Genomic DNA, 26,998 nt, shown 5'->3' with positions numbered 1-26,998 from the left:
TCAATAAAAAATGTTTTTTAAAAAAAGAAATATATGTAGATTACACTTACAATCTATTTCCAACATGAAGGTTTCCATTTAGTCTCTAAGATCTTTAAAATAGGAAATGAACCTTGTCACCACAAGCAAAGTGCCCTAAATCTCCCAGAACATAAACTTCTCACTTTAAGGTCACTATGATCCTGCAAAGAACAAAAAAGCAGCAGATCACTTATATGAGAAAGGAGCTTAACAAAAATGCCCTCTCCGTGATGCTTGGTTGAGCACACACTTTTTGTTTCATCTGACATTTCTTGCAGAATGACTCAGGGGCTTTTCAGCAAATTGTTTCTGGCTTGTCCTTAATGCCTGATTTTCTTATATTTTGCCTCACAATTCACCATCTAATTGTAAATGATAATTAGTGGAAGACCAAGTATATACCAGGCACGTAATGGCTATTCAATAAATGTTTGTTGATTTAGTGAGTCACTGAAGATTTATAAGATGGAAATGCACAGAACTCAGCAAATGCCTACAAGAGGCATCAAATTTAATTTCTTGATGAACAAACCCAACAAAGGAGTATAAGTTCCATAATACTGCCATGCTTTCGCTCAAAGTGTGTTTAAATATTTTTTTAAAAATCCACATTCTTTGCTGAAATACATGAGAGGTGACTTTCTTATGAGAAGGTCACATGACCAAAGATGTTTTAATATGATTCAAGTATTTGTTTGGCTAAGCAGAAGAATAAATACTCTGAAGATCATTTCATTGTAACATAACATATAATCCTTGTTGAGTAGCCTTTCCACTAATCCTGCATTTTTACCTGCTTTTTATAATTTGCTAGTTCTCAACTGGGGGTGATTTTGTCCTGCAGGAAGCATTTGGCAATGTCTGGACACATTTTTAGTTGTCACAACAAGGGTCGTGGGAGGCAGAGTGCTACTGGCAGCTAACAAGTAGAGACCAAGGATGCTGCCCAACATCCCACAGCGCTCAGGGCAAACTCCCACAACAAAGCGTGATCTGGCCCCAAATGCCAATTGTTCTTAGGCTGAAAAACCCTATTTTAAACAAAGAAGTTAGAAAACAATGATCTCAAACCCACAGTGCTACATGGTTGTTCAGACATGAATGTTTAGACATAATTTCTGGAAACAAGAAAGTTATTAAAGGTAGTTGGATCTTGCTAAAACTTTCTACAGAGCTGAGAAAAAAAAAGTTTATGGAGAGAAGAGAAAGGAAATTGGATGAGATGGGCATCATTTCAGGTAAAGATTAGCAGAGAAAAAGCTGGGAGATCGAAGCTGTAGTCTCAATATTTCAGTTTACTCTTTATTAAAATGGGTTTATTGATGTACCTCCAGCACAGCTATATTTTGACAATCCAATGAACTTGTGAAAATGATAGTAATACTATTACTATAAATGAACTACAATTTATTGAACTGTTATAGGCTTTCCAAATGTTACTACTAATTCTCACAATTACCATCAAGGCAAGCATCATTATTCCCATTTTACAGAAGAATTAACAGGCCCAGAGAGTTTTGGTAATCTTTAAAGTTCATCGGTGATAATAAGAAGAGCTAGTGGCAAAAACAAGACAGACTGGTAGTTGCCATACTTTAAATGTATCTTTGAGTAGTATGTAGCAGTCTAGGTTTTCTCGGGATAGTACTGGTTTATGCCTGGTGTTCTTGTGTAAGTGTTAACAGCACCCACTTTCTCTCTTAAAAGTGATCATCCCATAAGAGATAATGGCCCCCGGCTTATCCCTTCTTCTTAAATCCTGGAGAAATCCACAGTACGCAAAGACAGAAACTTGCCAGCATTCTCAAGGCCCTCTGACATGGATCTGAGCTGTGTGCACATCTGTCTATCCACTCATCCTTGTGTGAGAGCAGTTGATAACGGGTAGCCATTAGTGAGGAGGATGCGCAGAATCTGCCATTTGGTTCTCTACAGTCAAGCTACCTTAGTTGCTAAGTAATTGCTTTGTCTGGCAATTTTACCATTTTATCAACAAGGCTGGTCCAAAGCAAATGGTTTGCTAAAGAATCTCATCAGGCTGTGGGAATCAGTAAATACCCAACTTTTTCACTTATCCAAATAGTTTGCCCTCTGCAGACCTGGATGTCAGCAACTAAGCTGAATGTAGGACTGATAAAACCATTTTAATCATGTATTGGGCAGAAGAATCAACAGTATATAATTCATTAGTGGTAAATTTTCAAGAAGATTTTTAAAAATGCAGTGGGTTAGTTTGTGTAACCATTTCTAATTACAATCATGAAGTTAAAAGAAAAGGTCTCCATTCTTTCCATTCTTTGAGATTAGATGCCTCAAATCACCTCTCACAAAGGGAGTGCCACCATGAAAAGCCACTCCCTCCTTTTGCAATCCTCTCATCCTCCAAGACTCTCTCTTTCATGGGCATCAAAGCACCAAACAACATAGGCAGCCATCATAGGAAACAGTGCTTCCCCATGTTCCAGTAGCAAGTCTGTGACCCTTAACTATACATCTTTTGATTCCTCTATGTGCTTTATTTTCTACCTTTATCTTTTGAGCTAATGGCAAGAATCTTTCTGCTAGATAAAAGTCTTCTTATTCCAAAAGAAATTTAATTTCTATATAAATTGAGCACATATATTTACTATTCCATTCCCATCCAGGGGTCCCACACTAAAGCAATTGTAATACTTGAGGACACATTAAATTGTTTACAAGGAATAAGATGCAAAATGAAAATGGCATTCTTGTCTATTTGTGACAAGAGGAAAAAAATAACATTTTCATCTTGGAACTCAGAGAATGCCCCCTGCTCTCAAGTCTTTTGCCTTAAAATGATGTTGGAAAATAACATAACTGAGGCAAAGCTAATGAATAGTGACTAGTTATTTTGGCGTTATACAAGATCCTCTACTCTTTCCCAATGCTTATTTTTTTATTTTTGCTACAGCCTTCATTTAAATTTTTTCAAGCTTTATTGGGATATAATTGACATATAACACTGTGTAAGGTAAAGGTGTACAATGTGTTGAGCTACCCACTTATATGTTGCAAAATTATTACCATGGAGCATTAGCTAACACCTTTACCTTGTCATATGATTACAATTTCTTTTTTATGGTAAGAATATTTAAGATTTACTTGCTTAGCAACTTTCAGCTATATGATACAGTATTGTTAACTATAGCCACCGTGCTGTACATTACATCCCCAGAACTTACTCATTTTATAGCTGTAAGTGTGCGCCCTTTGACCAGCATCTTCCCATTTCCCCTACCCCCCTGCCCCTGATAACCGCCACTCTAATCTGTTTCTATGAGTCTGGATCTTTTAGATTCCAGAAAAAAGTGATACTGTACAGTATTTGTCTCCGGTGATTATTTATAAATAGAATCCACCATGAAGCTTTAAAAAATAGTATTTGTTGTTAATTTAGAATGCTTTGGTCAATACAAATATACATAAGCTTATTTAAATATAATCACTATGAATAATAGATAACATTTTCATTACTATGGTAGAAGTTATAAAAATCAGTTCCAGGTTTTAAATATGCAAGATACAGAATGCTCTTACCACTGATTCATTTTTATGAGCAAGATTGAGTCATATTAAATATAATTACTGAATCAAATATATTAAGTATTCATTGCCCACATTATGTGTCCTGGCCCCATTTTATATCCATACTGCCTCCTAGCTCTCGTGATAGCACAGTGGTCTGACTGGAATGTAGTGGCCTTCATCTGGGCCCACTACAGTGCAGCTAGCCCAGAGGACATCATTTCCCATCCAATCTTTCTGCTGAAGTGGATTTCATTCGTGCCACAAAGCACAATATCAAACTCACTATAGATAGCCCTACAGACAGTCTCTATGCTCCTCCATGTCCGTGGCCAGTCCTCACTTCCATGTATGGAACGATTATGGAATTCCAGAACAATTTCTATTGTTCTCCAACCTCCAACTCTAATAAGAGTCCAGAGCGAGGCCCAGCAAACTTGACCCATGGGCCATATCTAGTCCACCACCTGTTTTGTAAATAAAGTTTTATATAACACAGCCACACCTGTTGATTTGTATATTGTCTATGGCTACTTTCACTACAAAGACAGAAGTAAGTAACTGTAACAGAGACCTTGTGACCCACAAAGCCTAAAATATTTACCATCTGGTCCTTTACAAAATATGTTGCTGACCTGTCATGTAGGCCACTGAGTTTTTAAGAGAACTCATCCAGGAATTAATATATTTATCAAATTTGATTACAAGCAAGAGTTTCTCACTTGCATCCGTGAATTACATCTCTAAACTACAGGATCATTACATAAATTTAGTCTTAGACAAATAACTGGGAAAGCTTAAGCTGATCTTTACTGATTCTTTGCTCCTCTTCCATTACCTCCTCATCCCAGGCACCTATGCTGCAGCCCCCAGTAAAACATTCCCTTCTTGGCAAGATCACGGGGTTTTATAACAGCTCTATGATTGCCTTTGGTCTTATTCATAGTTATACTATTATCATCTAATATATTTATTGTTCAACAAGAGTTTGTTGATGAATTAATAAATGAATTAATGTAGATCAACATTTTCAGAACTATGTCTTGAAGAATGCTGGCCATCTTTGAAATGTGCTCCATGAAAAGGATGGTCTATTTAAAAGAAACAAAAAATCTCCTATGGTCAAATAAATTCAGTAAACAAGAACACATACTATGTTCTCCTTCAGAGGCACCATAATTCACATGAATGTATTAAAGTTTTGGGGAGGAAAAGGCCAACATCAACAAAATGGTAGAGTAGGCAACTCCAAGCTCCCGTTCCCCTATGGAAATATCAAAAAGTAAGTAGAAACTGTCAGAACTAACTTTGTCAGAACTCTGGAAAATAGTCATAAGTTTGCAGCAACCAGAAAACTACTGAATCAAGAAAAAGCTAACTTCAAAATGGTAGGAAAATTTTGTGATATTTTTACTTGTCCTTGCTACATCCCCTCTCCAGCAGTGATTTTGGTTTTGATTCAGTGGCAGCCTGCATTTGCAGTGCGAAATCCTGGTCCCTCGTTCTAGACGGTGCAAAGCAAACATCATTCGTAAATTATTTTGTCTGTCTATTCTAACCTGTCTGCGTGCTAAAAGATGCAAGGACAGATGCAAAGCACTTGTATTAGTTTGCTAGGGCTAGCATAACAAATGTATGAATTTTAGGGGGAACAATTCAGCCCATACCAGTGCTCATCTTTGTTCCTTCTAACCTGGTGGAACTCAGGATAGGAAAGAAGTAGGTATTGATCAAAAACACTGCAAAAAAACACTAAAAACCTTCAGATGCCTGAGGTTAAAGATTACAGTTGAAACATGCAATAGACCATCTAAAGCCTGAGAGCAAAAGCTGAGGGGAATTTCTCAGGAAAATTAGGAAATTCAAAATCAGCCTTGCACGCAGGAAAATTTAGAAAGCCACATGCATTCTCAGGGCAAGAGCAAGATGCATGCTCAGAAAGGACCTAAGCAGACCTTAAGATTTCACCTTGGGCTGTTTCCTAGGTTCTGCTCAAAACTGGCTAAGTACTGAAGGAGTGCTCAAGAACAGCGACAATCTGCAAAAACTGGGAGAGGTGTTTTTTGTTTGGCTGGTTGGTTGGTTGATTTTTTTAGCCCTTGGTATTAAGGAAAATCTCTAGATGAAACCCTAGATGAACACAAGCCGAGAAACAGAGACTACAATGGCCACATACGAGAAGGAATATAGTCTTTGCAAAAACAGTGTGGGAAAGCCACTAAACAGATGGCCTACTATAACCTTCAACAATCAAATTATCCAGCAAACTCTAGGCAAAGGGGGAGGATCTAATTTCCAGAGTTACCAGTTACAATAGTCAAATGTCCAATTATCAACAAAAATCATAAAACATACATAGAAACAGGAAAGTATGTTCTATTTAAAGGTAAAAAATCAATTGACGGAAATCACTCCTGAGGATGTCCAGCCATTGGACTTACTAGACAAAGCCTTTAAACCAACCATCTTACATATGCTTAAAGATTTAAAGGAAAACAGGAACTAACAGTAAAAGGAAATCAGGAAAGTGATATATGAATAAAATGAAAATATCAATAGAGATAGAAATTATAAAAAAGAACCTAACTGAAGTTCTGGAGCTGAAAAGTAAAAAAAAAAAAAAAAGAAAAAAAGAAAAAAGAAAAGAAATGGAAAATTCACGAGAAGAGTTTAAGAGTAGATTTGAGCAGAAAAAAGAAAAAAATTAGTAAACCTGAAGAAGGGCCAATTGAATTACTGAGTTTGAGAGGCAGAAAAGAAAAACTATAAAGAAAACTGAACAGAGCCTAAAGAACCAATGGAACACCATCAAACGGACCATTATACACACCCTGAGAGTAACACTAAGATGAGAAGAGTCTTTGAATATGTGAACAGAATATTTGAAGAAATAATGGCTTCTCAAATTTGATGGAAGATATAAATCTATAAATCTAAAACCCTAAGTAAATTCTAAGTAGGAATACCTAAAGAGAGTCACATCGAGAAATTTTATAATCAAACTGCTGAAAGCCAAAGATAGCAAGAGAATTTTTAAAACAGCAAGACAAAAGCAACTTATTACTTACATGATGTGTCCAATAAAGTCATTAGCCCATCTCTCAGAAGAATCCTTGGAGGCCAGAAGGCAAGGGATGATATATTTAGAGTGCTGAAAGGAAAAAAAAAAACTGTAGCTGACAATTTATATCCAGTAAAACTACCTTTCACAAATGAAAGATAAATTAAGATATTCCCAGATAAATAAAAGTTTACAGAGTTCATTACAACCAAACTTGCCCTACAGGAAATGATAAAGGGAGTCCTTCAGGATGCTAGACGGTAACTGAAACCCTAATGAAAAAATAAAGATCTCTGCTACAGGTAAATACACTGGCAAATATAAATACAGTATTAATATATTTTTGGTTTGCAACTCCACTTTTTATCTCTTACAGGATTTAGAAGACAAATACATTAAAAAGTTGTTAATCTATGCTATTGGGCACACAATAAATAGACATATATAATTTGGGGCAACCAAAACATAAAGGGAGGAGGATGTAAGTGTATAGGAGTAGAGTTTCTGTATGTTATAGAAGTTAAGTTGATGTCAATTCAAACTAGATTATTATACATTTAGGATGTTAAATGTAATCCCCATAGTAACCACAAAGAAAATATATAAAAAGTATACTTTTTTGAAATAAAAGTGAATCAAAATGGTTCACTACAAAAAAAAATCAACTAAACACAAAAAGGGTAGTAACAGAGGAAATGAGAAACAAAAAAGCTGTAAGATATACAGAGATCAAATAAAAAATGGCAGAAGTCATTCCTTATCAGGAATGACTTTAAATGTACATGGACTAATCCCTTCAATCAAAAGACATAGATAGGAGGAATGGTTAAAATAAATTATAATCCAACTGTATGCTGTCTACAAGACACTCACTTTAGATCCAAAGATACAAGTAGATTGCCTGTGAAAGGATGAAAAAAGATATTCTATGCAAATAGTAACCAAAAGAGAGCTTAGATGGCTATACTAACATCAGGTAAAGGAGACTTTAAGTCAAAATTTCTTAAAAGAGGCAAAGAATGACAATATATATTGATAAAAGGGTCAAGTCATCACTATGATATAACAATCCTAAAAATATATGCACCAAAGTGCAGAGCTCCAAAATATGTGAAGCAAACCTTGATAGAATTGATGGAAGAAATAATACTTCTACAGTAATAGTTGGAGACTTTAATATACCATTTTCAATAATGGATAGAACACCCAATACATGACAGAACATCCTAATCAACATGATAAAGGGCATTTATGAAAAATTCACAGCTAACAACATGATTCAACCATATACCATCTACAGGAGGCATACTAAATGGTGAAAAACTAAAAGCTTTCTCCCTGACATCAGGAACAAGACAAAGATGCCTGCTTTCACCACTGCAATTCAACATTTTATTGTCAGTTTTTTCCAGAGCAATTAGCTAAGAAAAAGAAATAAAAGGGACCCAAATTTGAAAGAGAGAAGTGAAACTAATCTCCATTTGTGGATGACATGGTCTTTTATATTTAAAACCCCAAATAATCCAAAAGGAAACTACTAGACCTAATAAATTAATTCAGTAAAATTGCAGGGTACAAAATCAATATACAAAAATCAGTTGTGTTTCTATACAACTGCAATGAACAATCTGAAAAGGAAGTGAAGAAAACAATTCCATTTATAATAGAATCTAAAAGAATAATTAATACCTAGGAATAAATTAAACCAAAAAGATGAAAGAGTTACACACTGAAAATCACAAAACATGGCTGAAAGAAATTAAAGAAGACCTAAATAAATGGAAAGACACACTATGTTCATGGGTAGAAATACTTAATAAGATGTAAATACTACCCAAAGCAATTTATAATTCAATGTAACTCTGATAAGAATTCCAACACCCTTTTTTTTTCCCACAGAAGTGAAAAATCCAATCCAATCCAATACTCAAGTTCATATGAAATTGCAAGGGGCCCTGAATAGTCAAAACAATCTTGAAAGAGAAAAATAAACTAGAAGGATTCACAATTCCTGATTTCAAAATTTACAGCAAAGCTACAGTCATCAGAACAGTGTGGTACTTACAGTAGCATAAACATGTTGACCAATGGAATAGAACTGAGAGTCCATACGTCTATGGCCAATTGATTTTGACAGGGGTAGCAAGTCCATTCAATGAGGGAGAGACCAATATTCAGCAAATAGGGCTGGGACACCTGGATTTCCACACGCAAAAGAATGAAGTTGGACCTCTATCTCACACCATATACAAAAATTATCTCAAAATGAATCAACAGCCTAAATATAAGGGCTTGAAACCATAAAACCCTAAAAAGAAAACAGGGGTAAATCTTTATGATCATGGATTTGGCAGCTGATTGTTTTTGATGACATCAAGCACAAGCAACAAAAGTAAAAAAATAGGTAAGCTGGACTTCATCAAAGCTAAAAACTTTTGTGTATCAAAGGACAGTGTCAGAAAAGAATAAAGACAACCTACAGAATGGGAAAATATTTACAAATTATATCTGATAAGGGTTTAATATCCAGAATATATAAAGAACTCCTGTAATTCAACAACAGAAAGACAACCTGCCCAATACAAAAATGGGCAAAGAACTTACAGACTTCTCTCCAAAGAAGACAGCAAATAATCACATGAAAAGATGTTCAATGTCATTAAGGAAATGAAATTCAAAACCATTTCATACATACTAGGATAGCTATTATCAAAAAATGGAAAGTAAGCATTGTTGAAGATGTGGAAAAGCTGGGAGTCTTATATATTGCTTGTGATGATGTAAAATGGTGCAGCCAATGTGGAAAATAGCATGGCAGTTCCTTAAAAAGTTAAAGATAGAATTAGCAATTTTACTCCTAGTTACGTATATCCTAAAGAATTAAAAGCACAAATTCAAATATTTCAATGCAGCATTACTCACAGTAGCCAAAAGTTGACAACAACCAAGTGTCCATCAACATAAATAAACAGCATGTAGTGTGTGTATGTAGTGTGTGTATCCATATACACACACACTCACATACACATAATAGATTATTTTTGAGGCATAAAGTAGAAGTTCTGATACATGCTACAACATGGATGAACCCTGAAAATGTGACGCTGAGTGAAAGAAGCTATACACAAAGGACAAATATTATATAATTATACGAAATATCTTGAATAGACAAATTCATAGAGACACAAAGTAGATTAGAAATTACCAGGGGCTGGAGAGAGAGGAGTATGGAGCGTTGCTGCTTAACGGTTACAAAGTTTCTATTTAAAGTCACGGAAAAGTTTTGGAAATTTTTTTAAACACTTTTTATTGATTTATAATCATTTTACAATGTTGTGTCAAATTCCAGTGTAGAGCACAATTTTTCAGTTATACATGAATAATATACATATTCATTGTCACATTTTTTTCTCTGTGAGCTACCATAAGATCTTGTGTATATTTCCCTGTGCTATACAGTATAATCTTGTTTATCTATTCTACAATTTTGAAATCCCAGTCTATCCCTTCCCACCCTCCGTCCCCTTGGCAACCACAAGTTTGCATTCTATCTCTATGAGTCTATTTCTGTTTTGTATTTATGTTTTGTTTTTTTGTTTTTGTTGTTTTTGTTTTTTAGATTCCACATATGAGTGATCTCATATGGTATTTTTCTTTCTCTTTCTGGCTTACTTCACTTAGAATGACATTCTCCAGGAGCATCCATGTTGCTGCAAATGGCGTTATGTTGTCAGTTTTTATGGCTGAGTAGTATTCCATTGTATAAATATACCACATCTTCTTTATAGATAGTGGTGATGGTTGCACAACTTTGCGGAAACCTTCATTAAAGAAATTTGCCTAACCTTATGCAACAGAGTTTTCCAAACTTGTTTGACCTTAGAAGTTTTAAGGGACTACATTTCAAGGAACACTCATGAAAGACAAACAAAGAAATGATCTTGACCTTGAAAGGGACTAAAAATGATCTGCAGGAACAAATTCCCCTTGTTAAAGAGCAGCCTGCTTCAGCAGGATGTGAAGAATGGGGCCTGAGTTTCAGGGACCAACAAGGTCCCAGGTGGTGCTGATTCTGCTGACCTTCCAAAGACAGTTTGAGTAGCAGGGGATATAACAGTTGGATGCACTATTCACAGTGATCCTATTTTCCCTCTTACAGCCAATTTAATCAACTGATCCAAAACTGAAGATGTTAATGGACAATAATCAATAACTATATTATCCTTGTCAAGTAGCATAACTATAATTTTACTTGGGTTACCAAAACAAATGCCTTACTTCAAAGAAGATAATCTGAGAGAATGATATATAGCAACAAAGAGGATCAGTATGGGATGGGGCTTGTCATAGCTTTGTGCTGGGGGTCAGGGAGGGGAGCCATTTTTCCAAATACATTTCAAGTATTTCAAAAATGTTTTTTATTTCCATTGATATATGAATCACATACTTGAGTTATGGCAAGATTGCTCTTTCTCATAAGAATAAGGCAAAAAATAAAGGAAGGAAGAGCAAGAGAGAAAGGGAAAGAGGAAAGGAGAGAGGGAAGACTGGAAGTAGGAGACGAGGAAGGAAAGAAAGAAGGAAGGAAGGGAGGGAGAGAGGGTGGGAAGGAGAGAGGGGAAGATAGTGATGTGAGAGATTAGATGTCTACATAATTCTTCTTCCCAGTCAAATTCTCATCCAATTCACTTTGGAAAACCTTTGCTGATTAATTAGATGAGGTTAACTAGTGCTAACTCTTTCCTTCTAAAGTTTATAGCACACATTTATTCACTGGTGATCACATCTAAGAATGTGTCCTTGTTAATTAGAACACCTTAGATTATTGAGCTAAAACACAGAGGGAAGGTTGTTCTGGCACATATCAGGATAACTCTTAAAGTGAAAAACAATTCTATCATTCAACCCAAAGAACTTGCAGGCATACTCCCACATTTAGGTAAACTTATATCATCAGGATAATTCTATTGGCCTCAGGCATTTTATCCCTGTAGTTTAAAAAAGTATCCCTAAAGTTAGGCAATTTCTGTCTCACACAAACTCATTGACCTTGGGGAAATTAATCATCTCTGTGCTTCAGTTTCCTCATCTATAAAATGGGGGACACGATAGCACGTAATTACTGAAGAGTGAAAATAACGCACTCACTGACACTCAGTGAGGTTTTAATATGTGTGAGCTCTTATTATATGCACATGATAATCTCTTATCAAAAGTTTTACTTCTTTTTCTTTCTAAGGTTTTATATCCAAATGCAAATGAACCTTGAGGCAATGCCCAAGATTGAAGCGATCAGATGTAAAGGATGAAATTATCCCAGAAACGTGCAAACCAATGGAAAATACCATGGTTGGCAGGTCAGGGGAAAAGAGGACATTATGCAATGAATCCAGAGCAGCGAAGTGCTTGAAACTTTACGTTTTTGGAATCAGAATGATGAGACACTGAATCTCAGCTTTTCTAACTACTGTGGCATGACTTTAAGCAAGTTATTTAACCTCTCTAACCCCTGGTTTCCTCATCTGAAAACATTTAGTGAAACAGTAAAATGAGGGGGTTTTTTTGTGAGGATTAAACAATATAATTTTTAATGTGCTTAGTACAGTGTATTAATATGTGGTAACTTAAAAAATACTGGAAAGGATAAAAACAAATATATGATGGTAAGACCCAGCCTTCTAATTTCTTCCAAGCCAGTTGGGGAAGCCAGACAGATAACACACAGCACAAGACAACCTACTTTTGGATTTTCAGATTCCTCCCATTAAGATGACACTTCTCTTTTTCCTGTTTCTTTCCCCACGTCATTCATTTTCTACCTTGCATATAAAAATTCATTAAAGTTTTCCATCCTGAATTGGACCATCTAAAGGGAAATATTTTATTGTGAAGGGAGGAAAAAAGCAAAGAGACACAATTTCTCACGACTTGCCTCTACCTTATCTAACTTATTTCTTATTAGGAGAATAATGTATTTGTTATGCATAGAATTTTATGGCCAAGAAAGAGACTCATTTAGAGTTTTGTTTGGTTTCATTCTGAGTAACCAAGAGAAAAACAAAATTAAGCAGAGTAGGACGGGACCATGGAGAAGAAGTCATCTTGGCAGATGCTGAATAACAGGGGGATGAACTTGGAATCTTTCAAAGATATAGGCTGAAAATGTTTTGATAATATGGTGGTGCCTGTGATTCCATGCCTGCAAGCCCCTTTTAAAAAAAAAAACAAACACACAATTATTTTTTCATTAACTCCAGAAAGGTTAGCTATGTTAAAAAGAAAAACAGCTTAGCACATCTCTTTTTCTAAAACTCCTTGGTCCTTCTTTTACCAAAAGTCCTTGCCTGGGGACTTAAATTAGCTGCTTAGCCCAAGTTTCCTTTCCTCGTTTTGAGAACCTAATGTGAACTTGCAGAAGTAAAAACATGGCACTCGAGTGCTGCCACAACTGTGTTTAATACCAGCCTTTGAGGGAGGCCTCAAGTCAAACTCTTCCTCATTCAGACCCTACAGGCTTGTTGGGTACAAAGCCAACTGGGGTGTAGCTTGCACCAGGTTGCTGAGCCTCTGTTGAGTGAAGAGAGACAAATTTCCACGGGGGGAAGAAGCAGTGAGTAAATAGGTGATTCATGGCAGTATGTTCCTGTCTCAGAAAGCATTATGGGGAAACTATATGAGGGCAATAAACATATTACCCAGCAAAACATGAAACTGAAAATCATCAGAAAGTGATTTATCTGTTGTCAAAGGGCAAAGGGTCTGTGGCCATACCCACCCGACCCCTGAACACACCTGATTTTACCTGATCTCTGAAGCTATGCAGAGTCAGGCCTGGTTAGTGCTTGGATGAGAGACAAAGAGCAAAAGGAAATGAGAGTTAGCTCCTGGGTCTCTGGAGGAAAAAGCCAACTCTTTGTTCAAAGCACATCTAGGATTAATAAACCTTGCTTTACACTATATTTATTGAGGCAAAAATCTGGACATTAAGTGACACTGCTATGTTTATTTCTTAAAATGAGCTAATTTTTTTTCACTTTGTATTTCTGTGCATAATTTTTCATTGGTGGGGGGGGTCAGAGAATATAAAGAAGGAATGGGGTAAATTCAGAGGTATCAAGAGAATCAAACTAGACCTACTGATTTAAAGGGTATCACACCAAAGGAGATGGATGTTCCTGACCCATCCACAGTTCAAAATGCAGCTCCATTTGAACTCACGAGCCAGGCTACTTCATCACCATGGGCGCCCACTGTTGACATCTACAATGTTGATGAGCCTAAGGTCAAAGAAAGCCACCTATCCAAAAGTCTATTTTGATAGCAACCACTCACAATTAATTCAGCTTAACAGCCTTCAGCTTGTATTTTCCAAATCCAAAACTCTTCAGGGTAAGTTATCATGCTTAACTGTCATTATTTGAAATACCAGTGGGAATGTTATCACTATGAACCTCTCTGGGTAAAACTTTTTTTTTTTTTGCAATGTCATCATCATTTTAATTTTGTTCCCATCCTTAGTCATTTGCACAGATGTTGATGGAGCTGTATTTTTGCTTCAATGTCTATTGCAACATTCTTATTGCGTTCTGCAGGTCCTCCAGTAAACGTTACTTGCAATATTTTTATCAACAGTTTTGGATCAGTGACAGAAACCACCATGGTAAGTGCTACAATGCCACTGGCAAGAGAATGACGTGACTTGATTATGCCATAAACACAACCTGTCAAATTTTCTATTTATTGTTCAACTTGCAGGGCCTCCTGTAAATGTTACCTGCAACATATTTATCAACAGCTTTGGGTCAATAGCAGAAACTACAATGGTGAGTGGGACTGAGCATTGAAACCATTGTGTGAAGAAACGGGATATGCGATCAAAGAGCACTGTTGTATATTTGTGGGGCATTTACTGAGTGCCAAATTCCAAGTTCTTTCACCTCTAGAAAGCAATGAGTTATACTCCTTCAGCTTTGAAAGTCATTACTCAAGTGTTCATTACTTAAAATTCAATAATCTCTTATCCATCATGCCACAGAAGTTTTGGAAACACTTGATGTTTGGTTAGATTTAGGTCAAATTATCAGTAATACGTATGGTCTATGGTTAAGGATATTTTAACATTTTCACCTCCAATATTTGAGAAGTAGAAATTTCAAAGTTTGGGAGATATTTTTCATCTAATGGAAGTCTTAACATAATCAAGCATCTGATATGCTACATTTAAGATATATGCCAAGGAGATGACCTTAAAATAAACACACACATACACACACACACACAATTTGGTGGCAATAGAAAGCTGTTTCAAGTCCACAGCAATTACATCACATGCATGGCTTTTCCAAAGAAAAAAAACTCATAAACATAAAACTAAAACTCATCATAATCTATGTGCAGACATGTTTCACATACATGAAACAACTGCAGATACTATCAAATTCACTAAGGTTCCTTATAGATGTCACAGCGGTGGGGTTGCCTGTGACACAGCTTATTAGATCAGCAGCCTTACAGTGCTAGGCTACGGTGTGAGATTACATTTTGGGTGAAACATTTTCTTGGTCCCCATACCACTTAAGTCCTAAGTCAATTGGCTGATTCTAATTTTCATGACTATGTAAATTATACAGCGGTATTACTGGATGAGATCAAAATAAAATATAGTCGAGTTTGACTAAGTACTATGGTGGCTAATGTCCTAGAAACACTCAAGAAGTGAAATAATGAGAATAATGCCACGAGAAGTAAAAAACAGCATTCCCCTGTTTTTATGAATTCTTTTAGGTTTCTAGGATTGTGTTTAACAAATGATTGTACTTTTGGGTGTCCTTGATATAAAAGAGTAATTTACCTTTTACCACTCCTTTCTACTGGCAAGTCAGACATAATGCAACTCCACTACCCATTTTAATATTATTCTGACACAGCACTGTCCAGAAATGACACTTCTAGGGCTTTGACAGGACATAATGCATTAAGAATTTTCCCCAAATAAGATAGTTTTGATAGGGTTATTAAATGACTCAGAAGAAAAGCTGATCATGGAAAGAATACTCCAACTCTGGACTTGGCATTCAGTTTGTCTCTCCTCTCTTGGTTTTATCCTGTTAACAGAGGGCAAATCTTCCAGCCGCCCAAATCACTATCACCAGCTTTACACGATGGCATTCAATGACAATATTTGCACGACCTAATGCTGATTGCATTAATTAGACCCCCTAAGTTGCTTTGACTAAATCTCATTGCATTTTACCCTCAATCAAAAATGTAAATGTGCACCTTTTCAATGTTCATTCCTGCAAGAGAAAGCTAAACATTTAAGGAGATGAAAATGGAAACTGGTTATCCTTGTTTTCCTGTGTCTGTAAGAGCTACTGAAGGTGTTTAATAAGTGGGCTGCTTAGGTGCTTCCTGGTCACTTATTAAGGTGTCCTTTGTCATGTTTCCTATGAGAAAATTTGGAAATCATTGCTTGAGTGTAATATCAACGGTCTGTCTATTCTGCTGTATGACATAGATTGAATCGCATGATCAGAAGAGTGATGTGTATTGTGCTTTTTGAATTTTGTCTTAGCTTTTGATGTGACAAATGTAATTTGGCTTTTTAAAAATATCTTTTATTTTCTTCAATTATGGCTTTTGTGTGAAACTAAAAAAAAAATATAAATATATATATACATATACTTTGAAACTACCGTGCTTAAATCAAAGAATAAATCCTCATGTCATGTAGGGTAGGGACTGGCAAACTTCTTTTTCTGTAAAAAGCGAGGCAGTTAATACTTAAGACTGTGAGGACCAGATAGTTTCTGTCACAACTACTGAATTCTGCCCTTTTGGCATAAAAGCAGCGATAAACAATAGGAAGCAAAGAAGTATGGCTGTACTCCAAAAAACTTTACTTACAAACACAGGTTGTGGCCAAATTTGGCCCACAAGCCAGAGGTTGCCAACTCTGGGATCTAAGGCGTCAATATTTAAATGGATATTATTCAGATGCTTACAAGAACATGAGAATTAAGTTAAGGAAACAATCTTTGTGGTGTGGTCATAGCATTAGAAAGTACCAGAAAAAGTGAAACGTTAGAAATTCTAAATTTGATGTGAAATAATAATATGGAATATAGGTACTTATATTACCTTGTTAAGAATATAAAGATCCTATGACTTACACATAGCTGTTGAAAAAATAAAGAGTGCAAATAGGTATTTACACACACACATATATATTTATATACATACATATTTTTTAATGTGAATGTTTCCATTACCTAATCCAGCACCCAGACAGTCAACCATAGGAAAACAAACTTTAATACAAGGAAATATGTCATTTATTTGAAGTAGAATCTGCCTCTGGAGAGAGAAGACAGTGTAAAAGAAAATTCAGTCTACATTTAAGCATGATTTCTCCCTTAATATGTCATTAAACCTAGAAGTAAAAATAAAGACAAAGAAAGGCTACGAACAATATAACTATCTCCTGTGGCTTGGAATATCTTGAAAGAATAAACCTATCTGTAAACAGAGATGATGCACAGATAAACCATACATGTCCAATTTTTACCCTACACTGAAAATGACAGTGAACTGAAAGAATTACAAAGGCATAGCCCCAGAAAATCTTTACTTTGGCTTCTACTTCTCCAAATCCTTAGGTGTCCTTTTCTATTCTTTAATAAAGGTCTTTATGGTTGCCATTTGTTTTGGAATAATGTATATCATCATAAACAAAATTAAGGAAAATTTAAACTCCTATACATTATAGAGAATAAATACTTCCAAAGGCTGTAATAGAAGTCTTATTTCATAAAATTCCTGTCATTGTAGCACAGAATATATTTTCTCCTCTAACTTTTCCACTTGTCCTTGCTTACAAATAGGCTAATTAATTTATTTTAAATGAACTGTTAGACATTTAATGGCTCTATTTTTTTTTCTGGTACATATGTATTTTTATTATTAATATTACATTGACTCTGTATTTACTTTTTTTTAAACAATATAACATTTTTTATTGATTTATAATCATTTTACAATGATTCAGTGCTCTTTTTAAAGTACTAATATTGGGAGAAATCTATTTAATTATTTTCTATATATAAAATTCAAACTAGAAAATCAGGAAACACTGGAGAAGAATACTCATGGGAAAGACTTTTTGGAAAGATGTACATTAGTGATGAAAATGTATATTGAGATTTTCTTAAAAGGGTAATGTTTTCATATTGTATGTAATGAATGTAATAGTCTCTAGAGTTTCTCAATGTGCATCTTTAAATCATTCTCAGGTTCAAGGGAGGATGGCAGTGATGTTCTCCTGGTGATTCTGCCGTCCAATACTCGCTATCTGGCTGTTCCTGGCCTCTCCCATTCTGATTTATTGCTGGGTGGGGGGCCTCAGTGGCCTCCCAATGGCGAAGAAATTTAACCCATTCACTTCTGTTATTTCCAGCTGTCATTACTTCCTGTACTTAGAGTTTCTCTACCTCCAGAATTGACTAAGGGATGACATCCTCTTCTTTCCTACTTCCTACTGAAACAAGCTCATAGACCCCTCCCCCCAACACACAAAATTTTATTAAAGATAATTGGTTCCCACCCCCAGAAAAATAAAATGGGTAGAAGTCACATAGTGGAGAAATTGCATTTTTCCTCAGGAAATCTCACAGTTGATCCATTTAGGGCATATTTATATGCAAATTGGATTAGTATATTTTTCAGTAGCCCCTGTTTTGATTTTCCACAAATCACACATTCCTATTCTTTACTCACACAAAACTCCAAAGCTTCTGGTAACTCCTGTTGCCAATGAAACACTGAACTGATAATCTCTTTCCAGTTACAACCGTCTGGCCCCATTGGACGATTCCAAAAATGCAAATTACGTGATGGGGAGAACTTTGAAGTTCTGCCATTCTCCTGGTTCACTCACAGAGGGAGGAGACAGCCAGGGAGCAAATAGGATGGTGCGAAAGCCTGGCTGGGCCCACCTCAGCACCCTCTTAGTTCTGGGAATTTGCCGTGCAAGCCTGGTATAATTTCAAATAAAAGTCAGCTTTAAAATTTTCTGAGTCAGAAAGTTCTTATGTTGTGCAAAATTTATGGTTATTTCTTTTAATATTTCAGCTTTTCCAAATGAGCTGGGTTTTGATGACTGATTTTCATAAGTTAGTAACTGTTTGCTCATTAGCATTCTTTAGGCCTACATTCAGCACTCTTTCTAAGAACTGCCACCTCCAAAATACTCTACTAGCCTGATCATCAGGATGGCTGTATTTGGAAGGAGGTCATGGGAATCTGGAGAGTTTGGTAACAAGCAGAAGGAACTGGATTGAAGCCCTTTCCCATATACCCTGATCTTAACCTAGTGATGGTTTTTCTTTTGGCTCTAAAGAGATTAACCAAAATTGACCATCCTCAGGGGGTCTCCACTGTACCCTATAGAGTAACCAACCATTTGAGTTTTGCCTGGGACTGAGAGGCTAAACTGGGAAGTTCTCAGGCAAACCAGGTCAGGGTGATCACCATTAGAGAAAAGTAAACAATGACCCAAAATTCAGGCACCACAACAGAGAAGTGTAGACAAAGCAAATGAAGGTGAGAAAGGTAAAGGAAAGAGAGTCAGATGGGATGAGTATATATCACCCTAAATGACCATAAGTGGCAGAAGTGGACAACTGTTAGCTCTGAACCATAGTCCCACTTGCCTACAGAATACTGTGGAAGTCTCTATTGGGGTCCACTCTGTCAAGCGAAGCAACAGTTTCCATGAACCTAAAGACCTTTGAGTAGAAACCTCTGAGAAGAAGTTACCACCCCAAGCTGATTCATCAGCACAGAAGAAAATTCCCAGGCCAAGTGGGAATGATAGGGTGTACCTGAGGCTCCCATAGGGAGGAACACCTTTACCAAAAGGTGCTCCGATTAGGAAAACATGAAAAAAAAAAAAAACAACTCTGTTTTTATGAAGCATCAAGTCGACTACTGTAGATACAACCCATTCAGAGAAATGATAACATATTTAAGAATTTCAAAAGTAAGTAACTGCAAGGGAATGATCTTGTCAACAGGAACTATCTTAATATTTACGTTGATGAATTTAAAAATATTGCCCCATCATGTCTGAGTTTCATAATAAGATTTCCACTACCAGAATTATAGAGTGGGTTTTCTTCTGCCCAGAGCATCTGAGCAGAATGAAAATAGAGATCATGTCATTTCTGATTTGGAAAATAAATCAGGTTTATTTGACAATCTGCCATTCCAGTCTGATTTCTGTACTCGTGGTTACGTTCTTCTATAGCAAAATCAGACTGAGTTAGTATTATTTCCTCCCTGAATGACTAATTTAAACAAACAAACAAACAAAAAACTCAACCAACTCAACGTCTTCCATTAGTGTTCTGGTTTGGTTAAGTCTTCTTTCTCGCCTCCGTTCACACTCCTAACAGAGGGGTTTATTTTGACCAAGATATACACAGCCTGCTTTACTCGGACACCAGTACTGCGTGCACCAGATCAGGGAGAAGAGTGATGGGGAAATGTAGAGGGACTCTTATGCCAGAGTGGGTTATAAGTAACTCTTACACATGGCATTTCTGTAGGACTACCGAGTGAATATTTTTCTGAGACAACAGTGGAATGATTCACGGCTGGCATATAGCGAGTACCCTGATGATTCTCTGGACTTGGACCCATCAATGCTGGACTCCATTTGGAAACCAGATCTGTTCTTTGCCAATGAGAAGGGTGCCAACTTCCATGACGTCACCACTGACAACAAATTGCTTCGAATTTCCAAAAATGGCAAAGTGCTCTACAGTATCAGGTAAGCTTACTTCGTCTGCTACCTGTTCCCTTCTCCATTTTTCTCCTGGCTTAGAGCTGCCTGATTCTGCAGGGCAAGGTGTAGCTGAATATTTAACTTTAGTGGTCTTTTGTTTATCATTTGAATCTTAAAGTTGATGACTGTGCAAGGGGTTCCCATGGTCTAAGAAGTGGAATTCTCCACAATCGAAATACATTTGGGAGGATGCTGAGTAGGAGATGGTATCGTATAAATACCTGCACAAATGTTTTTGATTGGTTCAATAAAGGAAGTAAAGGCCCTTTAGTTCAATTACCATTGAACATAACATACAAATTCTCAATTGACATAATGAGGCCATTCTATCGCATTTAACTACACACACAGAAAAATTCAATGGCTCAGCTTGGTCACTGAGCATACTTTGAGCTCAGTGAGTGGGACACTGGTTCTAATCCCAGCTCTGCTTCTAAATAAACACGTGACCTTGATCTGTTAACTTTTCTTGGGCTTGAGCCTGGGATAGAAAATTCCTCAGATGCACTTTCACTTTTATATTCAAATATCATCTTCTCCAGAATCTTTATCACTCTAAGCTGAAAATAATCTCTCTTTTCTGAACTCCAATAATAGTTAGTCTGTGAATCTGTAAGGCTCTTACTTCTTCCTACCTCTTATTTTGGCAATTTCTGTACCCAGATATAGCATGAGAACGTAGATCTTTGGAATCAGATAAATCCAGAATTAAATCCAAGCTTTGTCACATACTAAGTTACATAACCTATAACCTTCAGTTACCTTAACTAGAAAATGGGAAACACCATATTCATCTCTGAGTAGTCTTGTAAGAATGAATTATATACAGGAGAGGTCAGCAAAAATTTTCCATAAAGGGCAGACAGTAAGTATTTTAGCTTTCCAGGTCAGACTGTCTCATGTCTGTCACAACTACTCAGCTCTGCCATCAGAGCACAAAACAGTACAGACAACACTCAAACAATTAGGTGTGTCTGTGTGTCAATAAAACCTTATTTACAAAACTAAGTGGTGGACCAGATTTGGCCCTTTGGCCATAGTTTGCCAATCCCTGGTAGAGAGTACATTAAAATACCTGCCACAGTTCCTGACACAGAGCATGTTGTCAATAAATGAAATGATGGCTGTTTGTATTTTAAAGTTAGCATTCCTTTCTAAATAATAAGCTCTTGGATTTTGCATCTTTCATAATCCCTCCCAAAGGGTCAAGACAGTTTATTATATATGAGAGATACTGACTACATTGAATACTCACTTTTTAAAGACCCTTTATAGAATTCCCCCTTTCTCTCCAATCTTATTACAAAACAAAACAAAACAAAAACAAAAACAAAACTGTGGACAGCTAGTGTCTTTGCAAATGATTTTCACAAGTTTGCAGACTCACCACCACCACTACCTCATTTCACAAATCTATATACAATTTAGGTCTGTACTGTATATTCCATTCTTAACCTAGTAATTTCACAGCCTGCTGATGGCAAATAGCTCCAATGTCTTTTGGGAAGGAAAGAGGCTGCTCATTTGTAAAAAGTGGCAAAGTCACCGCTTCCACAAAGAACCAGGAAACTTCCCCCACTTTATTTTTAGAAACATTACTTTTACTTTTATAACAGTTTTGAAGGAAACAGAATATTCCACATGGTGATGCGTTTGGTGTAAGATGCAGTGCTGGGCACAACCTAAGATGATGTGACCTGATGAAATGGGACATATGTGGAGCATGGCACTGGGAAGGAGAGTTATAAAAAGCAGCACAGGGTATCAGCTGCTCCAGCGAACCCTCTGGGCCTTGGGTGGCATTTGCTCTAGTAAATACCTGGCATCACGCACCGCTGAAATAAAACCAGGCTTTTTTCCTTCTGTTCTATAAAGGCCCTTCCATTCTAGAACCACGAAGCATATAAAGTTCCCCAGACCTAGAGCCAGAGGCAATCCTTCTATCTCTGGATATCATGGGCTCTGAAATACCCTAACAATTGTTTGGGGTTGGGTCAAGTTTGTCCTGTGGCAGGCTGGTTTAGACTCTTCCTTCACTGTGCATATTCTATGAAATCAGGGGAAAGAGGCTTTGTGTAGTAGAACCGGGCATGCCATCATAGGGAAGCATGGCTCTTGGCAGATTTGAACTACAGGAATCTAATTATTTGCCTGGAAGGGTTTTCAATGAGCCAGACACTGTGCTGGGCCTACAGATCCAGAGCTGAGTAAAATGTGGTCTCTGTCCTGGAAAGGCTCCAGTCTAACAAGGCAGGCAGATGTAAGAGAAATTAAGTAATACAAATAAATAGGGAACAGGGAAAAAAAAAGTGGCTGTAACTTTGCAAGTGAATTTTGTGACTCAAACATTGTTAGAATTTTGGGGTTGGCAGCCACAATCCTGTTTACTTGAGTCACTGAACTCAATTTAACTAGATGGTAAGAAGTAATTAGTGCTAATATATGCCCAACTGCAGGTTTAACTCAAGTTTAAAGTCAAGCAGGCTAGTTTCTGGTGTCTTAAAAGCGCTGGGAAGTCCCTGCTGACATTCCATTAAGAAGGACTTTCCCTCTACTCTCAGGTTTACAATACAAATTCCCATGAGAGGGAATACACTGTTCTAAATTCATACTAAGCTATAAAGAGCTGATATGAAATTTTCTTTCTGATAGTAGGTTTAATGCCTGAGAAGGATAGTGAGAACAAGCATGTTGGATGCCTGAGAGGAAAAATCAGAGAGGATGAAGAGAGTCAAAAAAGATACAAGGAAGGGATACAACATAAGTACCAAAGATAAACTCATGAATTGCCTCTCCCTGACACATTTTAATAGCTACTTAAACACTGGTCCACATTAAAAAATGTGATTTTCTATGGTGATGTTTTATATTTGAGTCTTCCTAAAACTTAAATCAAATAGATGATAGCATTTCATCCAGGAACAATGCTGTACTTTCTTAGCTTTGTAGTAGCAGAGGTAGAATCAACTCTGCATAGTAACCAAAGTCCAAGGCTTTGATGGCCAAACAAAACACAAAGAGTACTGTGTAGTCCACTGACTTCATAACAAGCAAGATCACACTTCCCAAGATGTAACAGATCTGTTTCTCAAAAGACAAAGGCTTCAAAAAGGAGAAACAGTAAACTAAAAATGCATTAGTGTCCTGCAGATTTATACACTTATAGAACTTTAGTAAAATTCAAACAAATCTTCAAAATAGGAACCAAAGGTCTTAGCTCAGTGTTAGAAAATTTCTATCCAGTGATGCAGGACATAGTCTCTTTTGATGAAAAAGTGTCCAATCTGTTTCTGTCCATTTCTCCTCTGATTTTTTTAATATTCACTTCCCCGATATGGTTGAGTTTACTCTTTTCAAGTTTTTTCTTGACCCATCCCATTAAGCATTGACCATCCTTGACCAAAGTGTAAACAAGGACACACATCTTCCATTGCACACCCTATTCAGAGACAGTCAAATTCCAAATTCATATTACTCAAAAAGGCCTGAATCCATAGTGGAATAGTGAGGTGAGCCTTGAGTATCATTTTTTAAGGGGCTTATTTTCAAGTGTTTTCTGATTGGTTGGTTCAGTCCCATCATCCTAACATAAAATTGCCAGTATCTGTCACAGTAGCTGCAGAGCTGGGTGTGGTGGTGTGAACCTAGAATCTTCATTACTCAGAGGGCTGGGCGGAAGTACTCCTTAGAGCTCAGGAGTCCCTCTGGGTGTGGAGGTTTGACTAAGGAGGGAAGGAATGGAAATGGAAGCAGTCTCAAGTAAGGCGGAAGTCTCAAGCTTTAACCATGGCAGACTCTCAGATGATTCCTTTTTTTTTTTCTAGCTGAGTATCATACATATCATTGTTCAAACAATATTTATTGAGTTGAGTATAATGAATTGTAGTAGAAGTCAGGGCATCGTGGCATATGGTGTGCAATATGAAAGAAAAAAGAGAAGGTGAGTATTTTAAAAGAGGAGCAGCTGGTCTCACATGTCCACAATGTCTTTGCTAATATTTGTTTTCTTCCCTGCTTCTGAGAATTTTCTGTGAGAACTCTGACTTTTATAGACACATAGGATCCCTATTTTTAATTTGAAGGTATTACCTTGCAAAATATCTAATCCAACACCCTTGTTTTACTGATGAGGAAGTGACTTCTTTCAGAAGTTAAATAAGCTAAAATAACAGAGCCCATAAATAGGAGAGCTAGAACGAGAGTCAAAGCTCTTGACTTCTACTTCAGGGCTATCATCTCCTGCCCCACATCATTCTTCATTTACTCTAACTCAAATCCAAAGACACAAAGAAATACAATTCCAAAGACAAGTCATTTTGCAATCAACCATTTTGAGACTCAATTTTCAAAGGACTATTAGAGGAAGAAGGGAAGATTTAAGATGAGAATATAAAGTATCTCCAAATTCTGCAAATTTCTAAAAAGACTGTTTAAATTCAAAATGAAACAATTAACTTTCCAATAGGAAGATCACTTGATAGTTTTACATAGCTTATATAGCATATCTACTTTCTGAAAAATTTTACTATCCCAGGGATCAAAGGGCTGAAAAGATCCATGAAAAGTTAGTAAGTCAACTTCCTACCTGCGGGCAACATGTTGAGAACTCATTCTATTTTTAAAGACCTTCAGAGAAGGAGATTTTATATTCTCTCTTTGGATCCCATAAAAGTCACTCTAACAATGTGCAGAAATTCTTCCTTCTGTAACTTAAATCATATTTGCTACAACTTTAAATCAGTTGCTTTTTCCTACATTTATTAACATGATACACAAATGGCTACCAATTTTAGAAGGATGGAGAGATTACCTCACTGTTTTTGTGTTCATACATTTTCATCCCACCAGTTAGTGGACATATGTTTGGTCACCAACACTGCGTTGCTGGCTTAATTCTGTGTAAAATCTGCGTCAAGATGTTCTTCATCTTGCAGTTTTCAGTTTGCTGGACGGTTTGGGGCCCCTACTCTGAAACTGATGCTGTTGAATGTTATCTTGGTTCCTTTTGATATCATAGTAGACAGGAGGTTTAGAGTCAAAATACCCTTGGGCTTGGGGCTCTGGCCTCAGAACTAGCTGTGTGACCTGAGGAAAATTTGTTCTCTCTCTGAACCTCTGTTTCCTCAGCTGTGAAAAAAGAGATGGTTTGGCTAATAGCTTTAGTAGAATGCACTCTATGTCATGTGGACATAGACTCAAAGCGGTACTGCCAGACTCTAGGACCCTCGGTATCTTTCGTCATTGAGGGACTGTGCTTTATGTTCCAATCTTTAAGACAAAGAGTAAACTGACCAGGATAGATTCCCTACAAACTCTGGACATTAGGGATGGGCCAGACCAACTCCTTGAGTGTGACCCTATACAGCAGGGATTCTTAACCTGAGGGCAAGGTAACAATTCCAGGGGGGCCTGGACTCTCCCTAAAAGTGTATGCACATTTTGTATATTAGGGTATTTAAGCTCTTTTTTATTTGTTTGTTTTGAGAAACCCCATCTTTCTTAAGGAAGCTATCACCTTCCAACTGTTAACAATTTTGCTTCATGGTTTATTACATGCCTCCAGAATGGGTATGCCTGGCGCCAAGTTGCTAAGGAAATATTGTGTGCCTTCAGTGTCTTCTTATTTGACTGACCAGGTACCTGGAGGCCCTGTGCTATCCTCCAAGTGCATAGAGTTCTCCGAACAATCACTAACATGGGATTGTTCCTCTGCAACAGCATTCCGTATCACCAAGATATCTGCACCCCTCATGATCAAACTTAGCTCTGATCTGAAACTTATTCCTTTATGTCATTAGGGGTGATCTGCTTGTTAATTCCTTTTGATTCCATTCATAATTCCAGGTGTTGGTGATTCAGTGTTCCACCATCCCAGTAGTATTTCAGTTTAATAGGGAACTCTTGGGGATTGACGTGACTTCTCCTTCTGATGACAGATTACAGGCACCACTGAGAGTAGGTGGAGTATAAATTTCTAGACAGACATCCAACAGTGCTCCCCAAATAATCCTGTCTAATGACCAACTCTATCCACACACGTAAAAGGCCAACTTTTCTAACATAGCCTCCCAACCTTGACTCATCCTATGGCCTGATGCAAGAACTTCAAAAGATTCTAATCTTAGTAAAGAATGATTTTTATAGCATAGGAAAAAAAGCACATTCTTTACTTAGATGTCAGAGCTGAAAATAGAATGCACAGTGAAATAAGACCTCCCTAAACGTTACCAATGGTGATATTCTGATCAATTTTACTCCCAATTTTGATGAGACACATATGCCTGTATTTTCTGTTAGAAGGAAGCTGTGAAAAGCTGTGATTTCTTCTCTCTATGCATATTTGGACCATGTTTATCTTTATATCCTATAATCCAGGCAAAATTACATTCTCATTTTCCAACTCTGTGTCCAAATCCTCATTAGTTTTGTGACTTGACTTAATGCAGTAATTAATGACTGTAACATAAGCGCCCACATCAGAATTAAGCAGTGAGGCTTCAGAGAAGTACTGAGAAATGCCATGG

General features: G+C 36.8%; 1 protein-coding gene and 1 long non-coding RNA gene across 3 annotated transcripts in view; one reads left to right on the top strand and one right to left on the bottom strand.

Annotated features, from left to right (window-relative positions):
- The window catches only part of GLRA2 (glycine receptor alpha 2), a 174,414-nt gene that overhangs the window by 26,041 nt on the left and 121,375 nt on the right, over nt 1-26,998 (top strand). Inside the window, exons 3-4 of one of the 2 annotated variants that reach the window (XM_064482552.1) lie at nt 14,384-14,451; nt 20,236-20,459. In XM_064482552.1, coding sequence (XP_064338622.1) covers nt 14,384-14,451; nt 20,236-20,459 — 292 coding nt within the window. Of the gene's footprint in view, nt 1-14,220; nt 14,289-14,383; nt 14,452-20,235; nt 20,460-26,998 lie in introns of both variants that reach the window. The other variant, XM_064482551.1, reaches the window with a different exon arrangement.
- The window catches only part of LOC135320082 (uncharacterized), a 375,701-nt gene that overhangs the window by 240,675 nt on the left and 108,028 nt on the right, over nt 1-26,998 (bottom strand). The window contains exon 2 of the long non-coding RNA XR_010379238.1: nt 6,636-6,718. This is a non-coding gene — a long non-coding RNA (uncharacterized LOC135320082). The remainder of the gene's footprint in view (nt 1-6,635; nt 6,719-26,998) is intronic.

The sequence above is a fragment of the Camelus dromedarius genome, chromosome X (genome assembly GCF_036321535.1).
Source record: "Camelus dromedarius isolate mCamDro1 chromosome X, mCamDro1.pat, whole genome shotgun sequence".
Classification (NCBI taxonomy): Eukaryota; Metazoa; Chordata; class Mammalia; order Artiodactyla; family Camelidae; genus Camelus; species Camelus dromedarius.
The sequence above is the reverse complement of the archived record's forward strand: the minus strand, read 5'-3'. Positions and strand labels throughout refer to the sequence as shown.